The following is a 19,876-nucleotide window of genomic DNA, read 5'->3' on the forward strand; positions in this document are numbered from 1 at the left end:
AGGAGGGCAAATGTTGTCCCTATTTTCAAAAAGGGGAAAAGAGAGGACCCAAATAATTACCGCCCAGTCAGTCTGACATCAATACCAGGGAAGATTCTGGAGCAGATCATTAAGCAAACAGTCTGTGAGCACCTAGAAAGGACTGCTGTGATCACCAATAGTCAGCATGGATTTCTGAAAAATAAGTCATGTCAGACTAACCTGATCTCGTTTTTTGACAGAATTACAAGCCTGGTAGATGAAGGGAACGCAGTGGATGTAGCCTACCTTGATTTCAGCAAGGCATTTGACAAGGTGCCCCATGATATTCTTGTAAAGAAGCTGGTAAAATGCGGTCTTGACTATGCTACCACTCAGTGGATTTGTAACTGGCTGACTGACCGAACCCAAAGGGTGCTCATCAATGGTTCCTCTTCATCCTGGAGAAGAGTGACTAGTGGGGTGCCACAGGGTTCTGTCTTGGGCCCAGTCTTATTCAACATCTTTATCAATGACTTGGATGATGGACTCAAGGGCATCCTGATCAAATTTGCAGATGACACCAAACTGGGAGGGGTGGCTAACACCCCAGAGGACAGGATCACACTTCAAAACGACCTTGACAGATTAGAGAACTGGGCCAAAACAAACAGGATGAATTTTAACAGGGAGAAATGTAAAGTATTGCACTTGGGGGAAAAAAATGAGAGGCACAAATACAAGATGGGGGACACCTGGCTTGAGAGCAGTACATGTGAAAAGGATCTAGGAGTCTTGGTTGACCACAAACTTGACATGAGCCAACAGTGTGACGCGGCAGCTAAAAAAGCCAATGCAATTCTGGGCTGCATCAATAGGAGTATAGCATCTAGATCAAGGGAAGTAATAGTGCCACTGTATTCTGCTCTGGTCAGACCACACCTGGAGTACTGTGTCCAGTTCTGGGCACCACAGTTCAAGAAGGACACTGACAAACTGGAACGTGTCCAGAGGAGGGCAACCAAAATGGTCAAAGGCCTGGAAACGATGCCTTATGAGGAACGGCTAAGGGAGCTGGGCATGTTTAGCCTGGAGAAGAGGAGGTTAAGGGGTGATATGATAGCCATGTTCAAATATATAAAAGGATGTCACATAGAGGAGGGAGAAAGGTTGTTTTCTGCTGCTCCAGAGAAGCGGACACGGAGCAATGGATCCAAACTACAAGAAAGAAGATTCCACCTAAACATTAGGAAGAACTTCCTGACAGTAAGAGCTGTTCGACAGTGGAATTTGCTGCCAAGGAGTGTGGTGGAGTCTCCTACTTTGGAGGTCTTTAAGCAGAGGCTTGACAACCATATGTCAGGAGTGCTCTGATGGTGTTTCCTGCTTGGCAGGGGGTTGGACTCGATGGCCCTTGTGGTCTCTTCCAACTCTATGATTCTATGATTCTATGATTCTATTCTATGATTCTATGAGGGCAGACCACCACAAATGGGGAGGGATTTCTGGAGATCCTCAGATCTGGCTGCTAAACTCAAAGGCCTCTCCTGCCTTCACTGAAACCCTCGTCTGCGCCCAAGGAATTTATTTTGGACTTAGTGGTTTTTGATTTATTGTGGATTGCTAACTTGTTGATTAACCTCACTTGCAGATATTGGAAATGTCAGAATATTATACGTTCAGGAACTGATGAGCGGCTAGCCAATGCTTCAGGATAATAAACAACAACAAAATATTGCAATAAGGTGAATTGCAAGGAATGTGAATTAGATATAACTGGGAAACCAATGCAGCAACAAGAGGAAACGATGGACACATCGAGAACGGAACCAATTTTTGGAAAAGCTGTATGGAAATTGCTTTCATTTGTGGTTGATGTTCAATTTGGCAAAAAAAGGGGGGCAGGGGAGAAACCATAGTCTGCCCCTTTCTTGGTGTGGTCACTGTTTGCAAAAGCATCCGCCATCCTCCAGATCTTATGCAGAACACAAGAAGGTCTCTTCCTCTGAGGTTTGGTTGCTGCGGCTTGGAGAGCTTCGGTTTAAAGGAAAGGGGAACTGAGGTAGCTGTGTTGTGTGTTTGTGTGTGTTGTGAAACCCGTCTCTGCGTTTCCCAGGACATGGTTTCGAAAAGGCAGCCAGAGAGAATGGGGCCGACAATCAGCCCCAAAGCAGTGAGTCCCCCCCCCAAATGGCATGTCCTGTGGATCGCAAGGTCAGCGGAGGGTGTCTCCCGCTGCAACTCTGCATGAGTCTCCGTTCCAGGCCTGGCCTCCTTTGAATCAGCAAGCGCACCACCCCGGTCAAGACCGCTGCCGCCCATGGGTTTCCTGTGTCACACGCAAGCTTCAGAGGCAGCAAGGAGGCACACTTCCTGTGGTTGAAGTTAGAGGAGCGATCAAGGGCCTAGTCCTCAGCAAGGTGGCAAACCCGACTCTGGGGAGTGCCGCTTCAGAGTGTTGCAGGAATTTATGTATAGGTTGGGGGGGGGGTTGCCCCTCCAGCAGATATCATGCACATGCAGCCCACTACCAAAACCAGCACAATCGCTTTTGTGACTTGTCCCCACAAAACACTTCATCACAGTTTCTTCCTATCTATTCAAAGGGCCTTTGCTGCACAATACCATATGTAAGAATTCACTGATAAATGTATCTCTGTACTGGCTCACAGGAAAAACTTCGGAAATTCATACAGACATGTGAGCTCAGCTCCTCAGCAGCCCCTCTGCCTGAGGGATAATCCCTGGCATCCTGATACCTGAGTGCCAGACAGGTAGCCATTCCAGAAAGAACAAACCCAGAGGAAGACCAAAGGGTGTGATGGGAAACTTGGCTGGGAAACAGGGAAATGTAAATATCTCTTTTCTTACACTTGATGCACCCATCAAGTGTAAGAAAAGAGATATTTACATTTCCCTGTTTCCCAGCCAAGTTTCCCATCACACCCTTTGGTGGAGGGCAAGGGGAACCACGGGGCAGGGTCCAGGATGCTCAGATTACGACCACCAGACCTCCCCTTTCATGAAGTAACCATGATGTATTAGTGATATAGTTTGGGGGGTGTAACATGGGGGATCAGCAGCTAATAAAAGTTTGGGTTCTCTTTTGTTGGGGGTGTCCATCTTGTTCCACCTGGTGGCAGGTGGGAGTCCTTAGTCTTCAATAAAGACCAAGCCGACTGGCTGCTCTGGTATTCCTGGCTGGTCTCCTTGTTTTTTGTCCAAGGGAACCCTCAGATTTCTCCATTAACAAGAGGAAGAAGCTCCAAGTGCCCCTATTTTCCAGGGACAGTCGTGCACTTACAGAAGCCGTTCCAATTTCTGATCTGATCCTGGAATGTCCAGCTTTTGCTTAGGACGTCCCAGTAAACATCGGAAATATCTGGCAGTGCATTCTTGAGCCTGTGACAGAGGGAGGTGGATAAAACTAAAGTTGGCATCCAAACCTCTGACCCTCACAGAACCATAGAGTTGGACGGGGTCCCAGGGGTCATCTAGCCCAACCCCCTGACATCCAGGGATCTTTTGCCCAACGTCGAACCCACAGCCCTGAGAGTCTCATGCTCTACTGACTGAGCAGTAGGTAGCTCATAACAGCTGCATTGATTTATCTATTCATGTTTAGTTTTAAATGTATTAATGATTATTCTGGGCAACTTACAAACATTGCCTTCTGGGGTGGGCGGGGCCAGAGAGAAAAGTGGGCGGAGCAAACAGAAACATTAAAAGAATGTTTTAGCAGGTGCCAAAAAAGGGACAGACACCTGTTGTCAATAGGCGGGGAGTTCCAAAGATCGATTTCTTACAAATGAGGAATTGGTATTATGTGGCAGCTGTTGACAGGCCCAGGAAGGTAAACGGCGTTTCCGTCTGCTGCTGTGGTTCGCCAGAAGCGGCTTAGTCATGCTGGCCACATGACCCCGAAGCTGTACGCCGGCTCCCTCGGCCAGTAAAGCGAGATGAGCGCCACAACCCCAGAGTCGTCCGCGACTGCACCTAATGGTCAGGGGTCCCTTTACCTTTACCTTATTCCGTAACAACAACAACAAGGCGTCTGTGACATTGCTCTGCCAGAGAGGAGCATCACAGAATCACAGATGTGGAAGGGACCACAAGTGTCACCTCGTCCAACCCCCTGCAAGGCAGGAACCTTTTTGCCTAACGTAGCACTCGAATCCGTGACCCTGAGACGCATACCCTCCAACATTTCTCTCACGAAAATAGAGACTTTGGGCGGCTTCCAACACATGTAAAAACACCATAAAAACATGAAACGTTTAAAAACTGCCTTCAGGTGTCTTCTAACGGTTGCATAGCTACTTATCTCCTGGGCTTGGGGATGGCACAACTCCAGACCCTCTAACATTTCTCTGATGAAAACAGGGACGTCCTAAGGAAAAGTGGGACATTCCTGGATCAGATCAAAAACAGGGACAACTTCTGTAAATCCCTGGAAAATAGAGACACTTGGAGGGTGAATGCCTGGATAGCTCTGTGCTGACAATGCCAAGGTCGCAGGTTCAATCCCTGTATGGGACAGCTGCATTGCAAGGGGGTTGGGCTGGATGACCCTCAGGGTCCCTTCCAACTCTATGGTTCTATGGTCTGACTTCATTTCCTGGTGATGCTAACCTTCCACAGCAATTAACGCCACCCAAAGTGGCCTTTTTGGGGGGCGGCGAAGGTGCTGAGATTCCTCTCGGATGCCTGTGACAAGAACTACAATCCCCATTTCCCAGCCTGGAAAGAGAGAGCGGTTGTTAAACCCCGCAGGCTCCAGGACGTTCTCAAAGAGGACGCAAAGGCAGCAACCAACCCCTTGTTTATAGTTACCAGAATCTAGTACTCCAAGGTAGACTGCCTTTGCATTGAGAGCTCTGCTGGGTCAGAGCAAAAGCCTGCCAAGTCCATTGGCCAGTCAGACTCATGGGATCCTAGAATCGTAGGATCTAGATTCGGAAGGGACCTCCAAGGGTCATCTAATCCAACCCCCTGCAACGCAGGAATCTCAGCCAAAGGGATTCTCTCCCTCAAGCCTACAAGCAGGGTACGAAATGAATGAGGTTAATCCCGAAACGTGGTGGTTGCTCCCTCTCCCGCTCCCTCTGGTTTGGGTTCTTTGAGGTAGACTTCCTTAGATCATGGAGGCTCCGTTACACCAATAGGGATCGAGAGATCAGCTTTCCTTCCCCAAATCTGTGGAATGCCCTCCCACCAGATGTCAAAGAGAAAAATAACTACCGGTACCAAACTTTTAGAAGACATCTGAAGGCAGCCCTCTTTAGGGAAGCTTTTAATGTTTAATAGGTTATTGTATTTTAGTGTTTAGCCAGATGGCGGGTATAAATAAATTATTATTATTATTATTATTATTATTATTATTATTATTATTATTATTATTTTATCTCTGCAGTCTAGTGGACATTACCACATCTTCTGGCAGGGAATCCTGTCAGAGGAACAGGATTCCCCCCCCCCCCAGCTTGTGGACCGGCATGTGGGTCCCTCGCGGGCACTTTGGGGTCATGAGGCAGGGCTGGTGACGATCCCGGCTTGTGGGGAGAGTCACAAGGCCTGGAGGACTTCATTCAAATCTTCAGATTATCCACTCACTGTCTGCTTTCACAGTGGGTACGGTCAGTGGCGTAGCGTGGGGGGTGCAGGGGGGGCCGGCCGCACTGGGCGCAACATCTGGGGGTTAGGGTTAGGGTGCGCAAATCCATGGGTTAGGGGGCGCAAATTACTTGCCTTGCCCCGGGTGCTGACAACCCACGCTACGCCACTGGGTACGGTACACAATGCACGACTGGTCTGAGATTCTGGCCTGAATCTACTGCTAAGTTTGTTCATTCTGAATCGATTGTTCTGAATCTCCTGATGGGTAGTGATGCCTCAGGGTCCGAGGATCACGGGAGAGGGAGAACAAAACGTTATTTCAAGCCTCTTTCTCCCTACTAATTTTAAACTCTGTGTTCTAGCTTTAGTGTGGCTATGCCCCAGATATACATCTGAACCCGGACCCAATTGTTAAGCGCGTAAGGACAAAAGAAGCAATTATAATTTAACAGTTTTCATGTAACTCTATTTTATCAAAGCAACTAGAAAAAAAATTATGATGGGAAGATCTCACACAGGTGAAGGGAAGCAGTGGGGAGGAGGGGGGGTTAGGTTGAATTTGGGGGAGGGGGAATAATATATGGATATAATAGATTCTTGTAGAATAGTAATATATTGTAACCAGAAAATAAGTTTAAAAGGGGAAGTAAATGTACTTTTAGTATTTTCATTATTGTAATAGTTATTATTCTTTCTTACCGGTAGAAGGCAATGTTAATTTAGGCTTCTTTGTTTTGCTGTCTGTATAAATTATTTAAAGCCAATAATAATAATAATAAAAAGAAATACATCTGAACCTGGAGCCAAATATGTGCCAGCTGGGAGCTGAATGTGGGATTTACTCTGTCTTTAATCAGCACAACAGAACGTCAGGATAAAGGCAGGTCTCGGTGGGAGTTGGAAGGGCCCTCAAGGGTCATCTAGTCCAACCCCCCTGCAGCGCAGGAATAGGCAGCTGTACCATAACAACATACAGTGGAAACAGCATCAAACAGAATCTGCCCCTTCAGTAGCTTGGAACAGGGCTTCTGCCTCAGATCGTTCCAAGGGTTGGTTGTGTATTCGCCGTTAGCCGCAGAGTAGACCCTCTGAAGTGAGTGGACATGACTAACTTAGGCCTGTGACTCTGAACGTGTCTACTCTGAGTAAAAACCCAGCGGGATGCAACGGATGGATGCCAGTCAGAGTGGCGGGGGAGTGAAAAAGAGCAGAAAGCACATCATGGACCTCACAAGGACTAGCCACTTGAACTGCCCAGGCAACTTCTTATGCCGAAACACATACAACTGAGGTCACAGCCCAGCACTTCTGCAAGTTGCTTTTGGGAAGAAGGCTGTAAGCGAGTCCTGCTGGGTTAGGCGTCTCCTCTGGACAGGGAAGCTTAATTTTGCCTCTTTTATTTTTAGCAAACCAGCTGAAGAACACCACCCACCCTGGAATGAATCAGGAGGACCGAAATACACATGTGTCTGAATTGCACATCCTTGCACAAAAAAACAGAAGCAACGCACCAGACACACAGAAATGGCAGAATTCCTTTTGGCCTGGGTAAGTACAACTTAATCCATCACCTCTGAATACACACACACATATATATAACGGTGCCACCTTAGTTTATCTGAAATAAGTCCCCATCGATTGAGTTTTTGAGTAAGCATACTGAGGACTAGAACTTTTATTTCCCTCCCCAAATTCTCATGCCAAGTGGATGCCAAGCGGTAACTTTCCTTCAAGTAACCCTAGCAGTTTAAGCAACAAGTGGCAAGCAATTTGTCAGGGAATTTGGGGTGTGTGGGGGACTTACCCTACCGAACCCCCCTCTCTGACGCCAGACACCTCTGGAACTCGGTCCATTTTGAGCAGTGCAAGCTGGGTGGCAAACCGGTTCCCGAAACAGGAACCACCACCGCTCACCTCGCCACCCTGAAGCACAGACTTACCATGATCTCTGCTGTGCCCACGCCCCAGGTTGGTGCTGAGACCCCCGCGATGGGTCACTGAGGTTCTCTGTGGGTCATAGATGCATTCCTGGCGCAGGGCAAGGAGCAAGCGGGGAGAGATCTCTCAGCGGTGAGCTTCAGAGCTGTGCAGGCAGCAAGAGAGAAGTGGAAGCTCACCAGAGTCGCAGCAAGTTCCTCTATCCGGCCCTCACCCCCCCTCCCCGCCTTAATCTCCCCCTTACTTCCTCCTTCAGAGTTGTGCAGAGTTGTGCAGGTAATAGGCCTCTGAGAAGAGGAGTCAGCGAAAAACTGCACTTTTATTTCAGGATGACACTCTCGAACCCAGTGCCAGAATAGAATCGTAGAATTGGGACCCAAGGGCCATCTAGTCCAACCCCCTGCAATGCAGGAATCTCGGCAGAAGCACAGTTAATAGTTAATTGATCCTCCTCCTCCAAGTTTCCTGTTCTGGAGGGGGATCTAATTTTTAAAGAAAAATACACACACAGAAGGGACGCGGGTGGCCCTGTGGGTTAAACCACAGAGCCTAGGACTTGCCGATCAGAAGGTCGGCGGTTCAAATCCCTGCGACGGGATGAGCTCCTGTTGCTCTGTCCCAGCTCCTGCCAACCTAGCAGTTCGAAAGCACGTCAAAGTGCAAGTAGAGAAATAGGTACCACTCTGGTGGGAAGGTAAACGGCGTTTCCGTGCTCTGCTCTGGTTCGCCAGAAGCGGCTTAGTCCTGCTGGCCACATGACCCGGAAGCTGTACGCCGGCTCCCTCGGCCAATAAAGCGAGATGAGCGCCACAACCCCAGAGTCGGCCATGACTGGACCTAATGGTCAGGGGTCCCTTTACCTTTACTAATGATTGCTGAATATTACTTTTTTATGTAGGTTGCCTATTTTAAAATTGTTTTATTATCACATTTTTGTATTGCATTAGATTGTTATAAGATGTACATTTTTTGTTTCTTCAGCTTGTAAACCGCCTGGAGTATTGTAAGATAGAAAGACAGTATACAAATTAAAAATGATGATGATGCTCTTCAAATATCTCAAGGGCTGTCACCTGGAAGAGGGAACAAGCTTGTTTTATTCTGCTCTGGAGGGTAGGACTCGAACCCATGGCTTCAAGTTACAAGAAAGGAGATTCCGACCAAACACCAGGAGGAGCTTTTTGGCAGCAAGAGACATTTGACAGTGGAAGGGTCTCCCTCGGGAGATGGTGGATTCTCTTCCTTGGAGGTTTCCAAGCAGAGGTTGGGTGGCCATCTTTCATGGATGCTTGAGCTGAGATTCCTGCATTGCAGGGGGTTGGACTAGATGACCCTCGGGGGTCCCTCCCAACTGCACAGTTGTATGACTGTATGATTCTGTGAAAAAGCTCTTTCCCTTGTGATGGAGTGAGATGGTGGCTCCAACCGCAATGAATCAAAATCATAAAAATAAGGGCCAATGGAAACCTGAACCTCTAGGTTAGAATGACTCTTGTCAAACCGGGTTCTGAAAGTTAATTAGTGCCCCCGCACCAAATTACCAGTTCAGAATGTGGCTCATTTCCTTTTTTTAAAATAAACATTAAAAATTGTTAATGTGACAGTGCAATGGCATGGTTTGAACAACAGTGAATTGAGACGATGTACAGATAATTACATGAAAATAAGGGTCAGAATGACTCTGTTTGGGAACAGTTACCAGCACAGAAAACAAACAAACAACCTAAGCAACTAACAGCGATGTGATGGAAAGTTGGGGTCTTCAAGCCCAGTAAATTTTAAGAACATAAGTTTGCAATGAAGAATATATTTGTTTGTGTGTGCCTAAAACTTCTGTCCTCTTAAAAAGTTGATGGCAAAATAAGGGTGGATGAAGGGTTAAGGATGCAATCTGCTCCAGTTAATTTTTGCTTTTAAAAACACCCCCCTGCTGCCCCCCCCCAATTAGAAATCAGTCTCTTGTTGCACCAGAGTTGGTGGCACTCACTGGGTGTGTGGATGTGACACGTAATGTACTGCTACCAGTGGGATTCCTGCTGTCCAGGCTCTGTGAGGAAAGGAAAGTTGTCAGTTTGGCTGGGAATGAAACTTTACAGGGGTGCTGACTGAGGAGTGGGAAGAGGTCCCAGGAAGTCCAAGGGGCAAAAGGACAAGGAGCCCAGAGGCCAGGGCATAGCTGTCAACCATCCCTTATTTGGCGGGAAAGTCCCTTATCCCAGCGCTGTGTCCCGCTGCTGTCCCTTCTTGATGATATCCCTTCAGTTTCCCGGGTTTCAAAGGAAGCAGCTCCTCTCCCTGCCGGCCAGGGAGGAGGGAGGCTCCAACTGTGTTGCTTGGCTGCGTTGCTCACCCAATAAGGAGTCTGAGAACGACTGGGGGGTGGAGCTTGCATGCCTTGGGCCAATCAAATCGGCCACGTTGCCTGGGGACTCGCCTTTGCTCAGCGCTTCCCAGCGGAGAGGTGACGGTGGTTTCCCTTGCTGCATCCCCTTTGCTGGGTTGCTGCGCTGTGGGAACCACCGCTTGAGGCTTTGTTTGGCTGCTGGCTGGGTTTTCTGCCTTTGGCTCAGAGGGGCTCAGAAGTTGAACATACCTGTCCTAGAAAAAGCCCTTATTTTGGCTGCTGATCACTTATTTTCGAGGCTGCTGGTCCCTTATTTTCAAATCTGTAAGTTGACAGCTATGGGCCAGAGTGAGAGAAAGACAGGGTTGCCAGCTGACATGAGGTACCAATTACTAGGTTTAAAAACAAGGGTTGTACCCAACTCAGCACAGAACAAACCTCAACTTCACCATGCCCATTAATGCCAATGGGTTTGTTTCAGGTGGAACTAAAATAGGATAAAACCGTATGCTTTTACATCTCCCCAACACCAGACATAGATGCCAATTCATAATAACTCAGAACCGGGGGTGGTAGGTAGTTTTTTTATTGTAAAAATCATGCTGTAATTTCTCTCTCTCTCTTTCTCTCTCTCTCTCTCGCTCACTCTCATCGTGGAAACAGGATTTTAAACAACTTCTATAATAACAATATTATTAATACAATATATCTGTATATATTTATATATGAAATGGTGAAATCTGACCCTGCCCACCAGAGGGCGCTCTGAGCAGATTAAGAAAACTAGCACCCGACTATCAGCTAGGAAGGTTCCTTTGGCGAAATGATGGATCTTCGTCTGGTTGTCTCCAGGACCCAAAGGAGAGCAAGTGACCAAGATTTTGCTGGCGGCAAATATCCATAACTGTTGCTAGGTATCACCGAAGCTGAAATTTGAACTGGATTCAGTGAAATTTTGAGGGAATGGGAAACAGTTTATGAGTAATTCATTGCCCAAATCCTGCAGGCCCCTTAGACTTACCAGCGGGTTGTGGGGTACTTTGTGGGGTGAGGGCGATCTCTAACCAGATGGGAGAGGGAGAGGGTTTGCCATGTGAGATCCACAAAAGGGGCAAAGGTGAACCAACCAGTCTCCCAGTGGCATAGCAAGGGTTGCCAGTGCCCAGGGCAACCTGTGGAACATTAGCACTCCCCGAGTCCCTTCCGCCAGTCCCGTGTTGAACAAAGTCAACAAAAGACTCTGCCAAGTTGACCTCTGTCTCTTCGATGTGCGCATCTCGAATGACTTGAGACCAGCATGGGGACAGCGGGACAGGGAATTGGTCAGGAGACGGTATCTTTTGAAAGCTTGTGCAGAGGGCACCCTAGCAACCAGTCGCCACCCAAATCCATAGCTGTCAACTTTCCCCTTTTTTAAAGGGAAATTCTCTTATTCTGAATAGGATTCCTCGCAAGAAAAGGGAAAAGTTGACAGCTATGCCAAATCCGCCCATGCAAACACTGGGAGATTTTCTGTGTAAGCTGTTACTATTATTATTATTATTATTGAAATTGTGCACAGAATTTTGTGCCACTGCAACTCCCCCACCCCACTGTCTGATTCTGAATTTCTAATTTTGATTGCTCTGGAATTTGGCATGCTGCCCTACACCTCCTTAAAAAGATCATTCTGGAATGGAAACGTACACAGCTTTACTGTAGGTTCGAGTCTCCCAGGACAGGAAGGGACCTCCACCAGGTTTGTGGGAAACCAAGTGAGGTGAAAGAGTTCCCCCCTCAAAGCACCAATTTATCGTTCACGTCCGCAAATTCAAAGGGAAGACCATGGAAGCATGTGATCCCCAAATTCAGTGGGACATAAGCTGTTCTAAAAAATATCCTAGGATCTTCCCTCACTCGCAGGCTCTGATTTGGCCGCAAACCCCTGGGCTCTGAAAACAAGAGGTTTGTGTCCAAATTCCTGGATCTTCCTCTTTTGCAGCTTTGGACAACCCCAGACCTGGAGATGAACAGGTAAGATCCTGTCTCCGCTTGTTTCTCTTAATCGAGCCTCAAGCATGTGTGATCCCTTCCCCGAGGCCTTGCTGTATCCTTTTCTCGGCCATTCACCTGCAGCTCAGGATCCCTGCCTGACTCCCAGACCCAGACTCCTGTGCTATGCCTCCTCTGTGGGGCTCGCAACAGCCAACCCACTGAGTAGGGGAGAATTCTGGGACTGGAAAAATGGGGGGGATGGGATGCTGATGGGGCACTAGTGACTCAGGTGGGCTACTCCCACACCGTCGGGTGGGCAGGGCAACGGCGGCACCCAGCTGTGATACTAAAATAAATAATAATGTCAGAGTTTCAAGTAATGCACTCCACAGCGCCTCGCCCAGGTCCTTTGCCCGAGGCACAGCGGCCCCTCGCACCGCGCTCTGCTGCGCCCCCCACAGAGATTCTTGCCTGCTCGTTGGCGGTCCTGGGGGAAGGGATGGGCGGTGGGGTGGGGGAAGGGCACAGCCACCCCTTGACCCAAGCCTTCCCGATTTCCTTGAGGCGCCGAGAGCTGCCCCCCCCAGCCACCGCTGCCAGTTTAACGCCCCTGGCAGGTTTTGCAGCACATCTGTCGGAAGTAAGGCCGGCTACAGAACTTGAACTTTAGCACCAAAGGGCAGTAGGCGACCTTGTTCACATCTTTGCATTCTGGAGAGGAAGAAAACAGAGGGGGTGGGGGTGGGAAGAGAATGTGTGATGTTAGTGGGTCAAGAGTAAGAGGGGCCATGAAGAAGTTTACGAAATCATGTGCGGCGTGGAGAAAGTGAAGTTTTGCTGCCTCTCTTGTCAGCTAGAACTTGTGGATGTCAGATGAAGCCGGATGCTGGAAGATTCAGGGGAGATGAAAGAAAGGACTTCTTCAAGCAGCACAGAGTTAAGGTGTGGAACTCACTACTTGGTAGGCCAGGAGCTTGGGATGGCTGGACTAGGTATTTGTTGACTAGAGACCCCAGCCCCTTCCAGGCCCTAAGGGTTCTAGCTGTGGGGATGTCTCCTCCGGGCTCTCCTGATCCTTTGAGGAGCCTGGCAGCTAAGGATGGTCTTTTTTGGGTTCAAGAGACAGGTGACAAGGCATCTGCATAAAGTGGACCACGGAGCAGGTCCATCTCCTCCTTGTTGCTGCCATAGTCAGAGGACTCTACTCCCAAGCATTCCTCGTCTGGGACTAAGGCAGTTTAGGCCTAGGACCCTCGTACCTACAGGACCGCCTCTCCCGGTCTGCCCCACGGAGGACCTTAAGGTCCATAAATAGTAACATCTTAGAGGTCCCGGGCGCTAAGGAAGTCAGAATAGCCTCAACCAGGGCCAGGGCCTTTTCAACACTGGCTCCGCCCTGGTGGAACGCTCTGCCTCATGAGACCAGGGCCCTGCGGGATCTGATTTCTTTCCGCAGGGCCTGTAAGACAGAGTTGTTCCGCCTGGCCTTTGGCTTGGAGCCAATTTGATTCCCTCCCCCTCTCTCTTTTTCCTTTCTCCTCCTATGAAGAGACTGCATCCTAATGTTTTAATGTTGTATCTTAGTCTTTTAAATTGTATTTTAATCAACTTGTTTTTATTGTTGGTTGTTAGCCGCCCTGAGCCAAGTCTTGGCTGGGGAGGGCGGGGTATAAATAAATTTTATACCCTGGCCCATGCCACGGGTGTAAGGCCCAATTGGCCCCAAGACAGCCCAAGGTCCTGAGTTAGGTCACAATAGCTTTGTCTCATGGGGAACAAAGTTATTTGCCACCCCGACCCCCGGGTGCTTGATACAAATGTTGGAGCAGCACACAGGTACCTTCGGGGTTCTCTGTGGGTCCCGAGTCACACTTGCTCTCGCACTGCTGTGTCGCTGCAGGCTTGAGGGCTTCTACGCACTCCCCGGAGGGCTGCCCCGTGTGGGTCATGCACTGGACCGAACGGCGTTGCTGGCCAAAACTGCACTGCCCAGAGCACTTTGGGGAAGAAGAATGCAGGAGGGTTAGGATGGGCTAAATAAACAGTACAAAGTAAGGTTGTAGTCCTCATGATTTAAATAGAAACACAAGAAGCACATAGAGGGACAGAAGGATAGAAAATTTTGGACTTTCAAAACTCTGTACTCTTATTTCCCCCTAAATGAAATAAATATAAAATAAATAAGTACTACATAACATTTAGGAATTGCCTGAGAACATTCCTGTTTATCTGTTGGATTATCTATTGACTCCCCAAGCCGTCCCCCTTGATTTGTCCCAACCAATATGGCTCCCCAGTGCATTGGTTTGACCCACTCAATATGACTCCCCATCCCCTTCACCATTGGTCTGACCCAACCAAGATGGCGGAGCAGCTCTATTGACCTCCATTGACTCCCCGCAGTGGCTTGGCCTAGTGGAACAGTCCTTGCCAGCTCTTGAAAGTGAAAGAGAGCAGCAGTTCCATACCTCTCCCCACTCGCCGGTGACCCACCGCGGGGGTAGACAACGCCGAAGGCTGCACCTTATACTGGTTGGGGGCTTGGCATCTTCGGGACACTGGGAGGTGGGCAAGGTGGAGGTGTGGTCACCGCTCTTGCAGAGGACAATTCGGTGGCGGAAGCCCGGCCCGCAGTTTGGGGTGCACTGTAGAGAGAGGATGCTGTTATGGACTGGGGCAGAGAGAGAGAGAGAGGGAGGATAGCTGAGCAGAGCTGAATTGAACTGAGCGGCTCGTCTGGCACATGACCCAAATGTTTCATTGTGACAGGGGGTAGTGTGATAAGAATTTTAAAGTCTTAGATATATAATAAATGTTCATAAATGTACCAGCCAAGCATGTACATAGATCAGCACAGGAAGACTGACCTGAAACCAGTTTTGATTCCCAAACTGACCAAATGCTTTTTCTGCAAGGTCAAAGGAAAATGGAAAAGCTTCCCCATCGTCTTTTCCTTCACAAATCCTGTCTTAAGGACATGCCTGTCAGTGTTTGGATGGGGTGAGCCTGTGACCTGACTCAGGAACTAAGTATTTATCATTACAAAAGACTGACCAGGCTCCCCAGGGTATCCAATCAAGTGAGCATTAACAGGTAACCTGTCAGACGAGATAAACAACGCACTCAGATTTCTGCTGTAGACCGCCTTTTCTGTGATGTAGGGATAATGTATCTAGGGTGGTGGTCTTAGGTTACACCCCTTTTGTATGTATGATGTATGGAGCGGTGGTGTGGAGCTCCAGGGCAGGGAATTTAAAATGTCTATATAAGGCCTTGCACACCTTGGTTCTGGGTTCCTCCTCCTTTCCTGCGTGTGGTGAGTGAGGACCCTGTTGCAACAGATCAATAAAGATCAGGCTTACTAGCTGCTTTGCTGCTCAATATTCTCTGGTTGGCCTCTGTTATTTTCTCCTACCAGTAGGGAACCTACGTAAGGAAGGACTCTATATGGGCTCTTGGATACCCCACAAGGGGAAAAGGGCAGATTTTTGTTTACAACAGTAGCTACTTGTTTAATCGGTGTGTGTGCTTGTGTGCCATGCTCAGTACATATTAGACATTTAAAAAGACACAGAGGCTCTTACTTCAGACCAGTCGAGGGCGGCCCATTCTGGGGGGCAGGTCTGGTTGCCGCAGGGCTCCAGCACGCGGGGGCGTGGGGAGTTGCAGGCGGTGTCGTCCAGGATCTTCTCCTCCGTGGTGGAGATTTTGCGCCGGCAGGTCACGCTCCGGGTGCGGACGCCTTGGTTGCAGCTGCGGCTGCACTCGGACCAGTTCCCGATCACCCAGCTGATGGAGGCGAGAGGCAGAAAGGATAAGCTTGCTTCCCCTGTGTGCTGGGAAGGGTGTGGGGAGAAGGGGCAGCTACAGGCCCTGGTGGTGCAAACGCCCAGAGGAGGGAAATTTGGGGGTTTAAATGAGAGAAGTAAATTCACTCAGGGGCATGTCGCAAAGTCTCCAGAGCTTCCAAGGGGAAAGGCTGCAAAGTTTGGGACATTTTAGAGAAAAGGCGAGGAAGAGGTGACATGACGGGAGTTTATAAAGTTACGCGTGGCATGAAGAAAGTTTTTCTCCTGACACTAGGACTCGTGGACATCCAGTGAAGCTGAACATTGGAAGATTCAGGGTGGATAAAAGAAAGTCCTTTTCCACACTGCGCATGGTTAAACTGTGGAACTCCCTCTCATCACAGGGATGGCTGCCAGCTTTAAAAGAGGATATTTTTAAAAGACCAATTCATGGAGGGGAGGGCTATTGATGGCTAGGGCTGGTCAATATATTGATATATCACCCCAAACCAGTTTGAAGTCCGAATGATGATATCAGTTTCATAGATTTCGACCTGGCAATATATTGTGAATCATGATGTGTGTGTGTGTGTTCATGCGTGTTATGCAAAAATCACAATGTGGGGAAAACCGTGCAGCCGGTCAATGCCTCTACCTAGCTCCATCCTTTGCGGTAAATTGTGATGTTTATTTATCTGGTACTATATTGTGATGTTGAAAACCAGATATTGCCCAGCCCTAGCTATTAATTGGGACGCGGGTGGCGCTGTTGGTTAAACCACAGAGCCTAGGACTTGCAGATCAGAAGGTCGGTGGTTCGAATCACCGCGACGGGGTGAGCTCCCGTTGCTCGGTCCCTGCTCCTGCCAACCTAGCAGTTTGAAAGCACATCAAAGCACAAGTAGATAAATAGGTACCGCTCCGGCGGGAAGGTAAACGGCGTTTCCGTGCGCTGCTCTGGTTCGCCAGAAGCGGCTTAGTCCTGCTGGCCACATGACCCGGAAGCTGTACGCCGGCTCCCTCGGCCAATAGAGCGAGATGAGTGCCGCAACCCCAGAGTCGGCCATGACTGGACCTAATGGGTTCCCTTTACCTTTACTAGCTATTAGTCACAATGGCTGTGATCTGCCTTCACAGCTAGAGACAGTAACGTTTTTGGACACCATTCGCTCTAAACCGCAGGAAGGGAGAGGGCTCCTGTTCTTGGATCCTGCTTTCACACAGGCAACTTGCTTAGCCACTGTGAGAACAGGATCCTGGACTCCGTGGGCTGATCCAGAAGGCTCTTCGGATGTTCTTATGAGCTTCTGCTACTGAATCTGTATTTAAATTAGAATCAGGGCTTGGTGGATAAACCACTAGCTGGATTTCTATCAGTGGCTGCATGGATGGTTATAGCCGCATTCTGGAAGGATTCGGTTCAAAAAAGGAATGGTGTGTTCCTTACAGGGTGGGGGAGGGGACTGACTCCCAATATTGGCAAGAGGAATGAAGTAGCCAGGACACCTTTCTGGGGAAATGGTGGAGCTTTCACCCATTCAAAAATCATCCAAGAAACCAAAAGCCAAAGGTTTATGCTGCCTTGCGGATCACTTAAGATGCATTCTGCTCTAAGTTGTGGTGTACATAGGGCAATACAGGTTTCCACAATGTATTTCGGGGGAGAAGATAAATAAACATTTCAAAAAGAAAGGGAAAGGGATGCACAGGTGTGTAAAAACTAAGAGACCCTCAAATGTTTTCCTGGAGGAGGGGAGAGTTGGTATTTTCCCTGTCTCAGTTGGATTGTTGTTGTTATTATTTAAATTTGTATACTGCCCTGTACCTGCAGGCGGTCAGGGAAGTTACAACATAAGATTACAATATAAAAACACAGAATACATAAAAAATGCAAACAAAAAAACCCAATAACCCCCCCCCAACACATTTTAAAAGGCCATCGGATGTCAATCAGTCATGTCTGGGAGAAGAGGAACATTTTTGCCTGGCACCTAAAGGTGTCTAATGAATGCGCTAGGTGGGCATCCCTGGGGAGAGCGTTTCCACAAATAGGGAGCCACTGCAGAAAAGGCCCTGTTCTCATGTTGGCACCTTCTGGACTTCTTGCGGAGGAGGCAAATGAAGAAGAGCCTCAGATGATGAACGCAGAGTCTGGGATGGTTTATATGGGGAGAGGCAGTCCTAGAGGTATTGCAACCCTGAGCTGTTTTAGAGGTCAAAACCAGCACTTTGGATTGGGACTGGAAACTAATTGGCAGCCAGTGCAGTTGGACCAAAATATTCTCAAAGCATTTTGCCCGGATGAGCAACCAGGATGCTGAATTCTGCTCTAGCTGAAGTTTCTGAACCATCTTCAGATACAGCCCTACATATAACACATTGTAGTAATCTAACCTTGTGGTTAGGTAAAGGTAAAGGGACCCCTGACCATTAGGTCCAGTTGTGTCTGACTCTGGGGTTGCAGCGCTCATCTCGCTTTATTGGCCGAGGGAGCCGACGTACAGCTTCCGGGTCATGTGGCCAGCAGGACTGAGCCGCTTCTGGCGAACCAGAGCAGCGCACGGAAACGCCGTTTACCTTCCCGCCGGAGTGGTACTTATTTATCTACTTGCACTTTGACGTGCTTTCGAACTGCTAGGGTGGGAGGAGCAGGGACCGAGCAACGGGAGCTCACCCTGTCGCGGGGATTCGAACCACCAACCTTCTGATCGGCAAGTGCTAGGCTCTGTGGTTTAACCCACAGCACCAGCTGCGTACCTAACCTTGAGGTTACCAGAGCATAAACAGTAGTTAGGCTTTTGTTTGCCTGCTGGATAAAAGAGTCTGGGCATTGGGCCTCTTTTGGGGTGCCCCTCCCCCTAGGATGCAGCCCCCCCCCAAAGCATCAAACTTACGCCGGCGGGCAGGGCTCAGTGTTGCACAATCTCTGTCTCTCGGGCAGCTTAGTGTCGGGGCTGCAGAGGTGGTTGAAGACCGTGGAGCTGTCGGCTTGGTTGCGGCAGACGACGGGCTGGACCTGGCTGCCTGTAAGGATGGCGCTGAGTGAGGATGCTGAGGTCTGAGCAGTGAGAAACAGCAGCAGCTTCTCACTCACTCCCCACACCCTGGGTGCCAACTCTCTGGGGCCCTGGGTGCTTGAGCATCCACAAAATTCCCCTTGAAGGGATTTTCAATGCCAGGGCATGGCACCCAGGGTCCCAGGCACCCACCGTCGCGGGGCCAAGTTGGCACTCCTGCCCCCCCCCACACCCCCAGGTTCCATAACACCCCCTAGCCAAACAGTCTGCTTTTCAGTGGTAGGAACTGCCTGCCCTCATCCCCATAAAATGTGTTTTCAAAAAGATGTGTGGACAGAAGCAATGGTTTATCTAGCTCAGAGCTGGCTACAATGACTTGGGAGATTGAAACCTGGAACCTTTCCCATCTAAAGCAGCTGCTCCACCACAGGATTTTTCCTTCTACTGAGTCAGGCTGCTGGTTTGTCTAGCTCACTGATTGGCAGCGGTTCTCTAGGGGTTCAGGTGAGGTTTGCTCCCAGCCGCACCTGAGATGCTGTTGGGGATTCGAACCCAGGACCTACTGCATGCAAAGCAGATGCTCTGCAGTTGAGCGATGGCCTTTCTCCTAAAGAAAAGGAGCAAGATTCTAGTCCTCACAGTTCTGTATGGCTTAAACTGGAACATGGGGATCTGCCTTGGAGCAAGTCTTCCCAAAGGTCCAATGAACGTAGCAGAGTCTCTACACTGCTGTTGACACAAAAATGGCAGGGGCTCTCTAGGGGTTCAGACAGGGGCCCTACCTGAAGATGCCAGGGTTCGAACTGGGAACAGGCAGAGTAGGCACCAGCCTATGGGTCCCACTCCTTTTAGAGGCCCCACGACAACAGATCAATATAAGATTGATGTGATATTGAAATAAAATTGGTTTATTGAAATTGTTGGTTGGTAAAAGCAACAACATATTAGGAGATAATTTGCACAGCCCCCCCCCCCCGAGATTTCGACTACCCAGTGGCCTCCATGGGGTTTAATCCAGGACTGGAACCGGGGACCTCCTGCAGGCATACCGCTGCCGCACCTCTGAGCTGGGCCCTTCCAATAAAGAGTCTTACCTCCGCCACAGAGGGCCGAGCATTTTGTCCACGAGACATACTGCCACAAGTACTGGGCGACGGAACCACGGACGATGGGTGCATTGAACTTGTAGCGGATTCTCTGCAGTTCTTCCCTGACGAGCACCTAGGGGTGGAAGGGAGAGG

The 19,876-nt window shown here is 49.0% G+C and overlaps 2 protein-coding genes across 3 annotated transcripts in view; both read right to left on the reverse strand.

Annotated features, from left to right (window-relative positions):
* The window catches only part of MYO1F (myosin IF), a 57,860-nt gene extending 50,120 nt beyond the window's left edge, over window positions 1–7,740 (reverse strand). Inside the window, exon 1 of the mRNA XM_081177634.1 lies at window positions 7,515–7,740. Within this exon, the coding sequence (XP_081033760.1) occupies window positions 7,515–7,517 (3 nt within the window). The 5' untranslated portion in view covers window positions 7,518–7,740. The remainder of the gene's footprint in view (window positions 1–7,514) is intronic.
* Window positions 7,741–10,232: 2,492 nt separating this feature from the next.
* Window positions 10,233–19,876, reverse strand: part of ADAMTS10 (ADAM metallopeptidase with thrombospondin type 1 motif 10) — a 42,472-nt gene continuing 32,828 nt past the window's right edge. Inside the window, exons 19-24 of one of the 2 annotated variants that reach the window (XM_081177633.1) lie at window positions 19,730–19,856; window positions 18,513–18,642; window positions 15,415–15,619; window positions 14,299–14,475; window positions 13,671–13,827; window positions 10,233–12,541 (exon numbers count right to left, since the gene is read on the reverse strand). In XM_081177633.1, the coding sequence (XP_081033759.1) occupies window positions 12,432–12,541; window positions 13,671–13,827; window positions 14,299–14,475; window positions 15,415–15,619; window positions 18,513–18,642; window positions 19,730–19,856 (906 nt within the window). In that variant the 3' untranslated portion in view covers window positions 10,233–12,431. The remainder of the gene's footprint in view (window positions 12,542–13,670; window positions 13,828–14,298; window positions 14,476–15,414; window positions 15,620–18,512; window positions 18,643–19,729; window positions 19,857–19,876) is intronic. The other variant, XM_081177632.1, reaches the window with a different exon arrangement.

Source organism: Podarcis bocagei (genome assembly GCF_964188305.1).
Source record: "Podarcis bocagei genome assembly, chromosome: 18".
In the NCBI taxonomy this organism is placed as follows: Eukaryota; Metazoa; Chordata; class Lepidosauria; order Squamata; family Lacertidae; genus Podarcis; species Podarcis bocagei.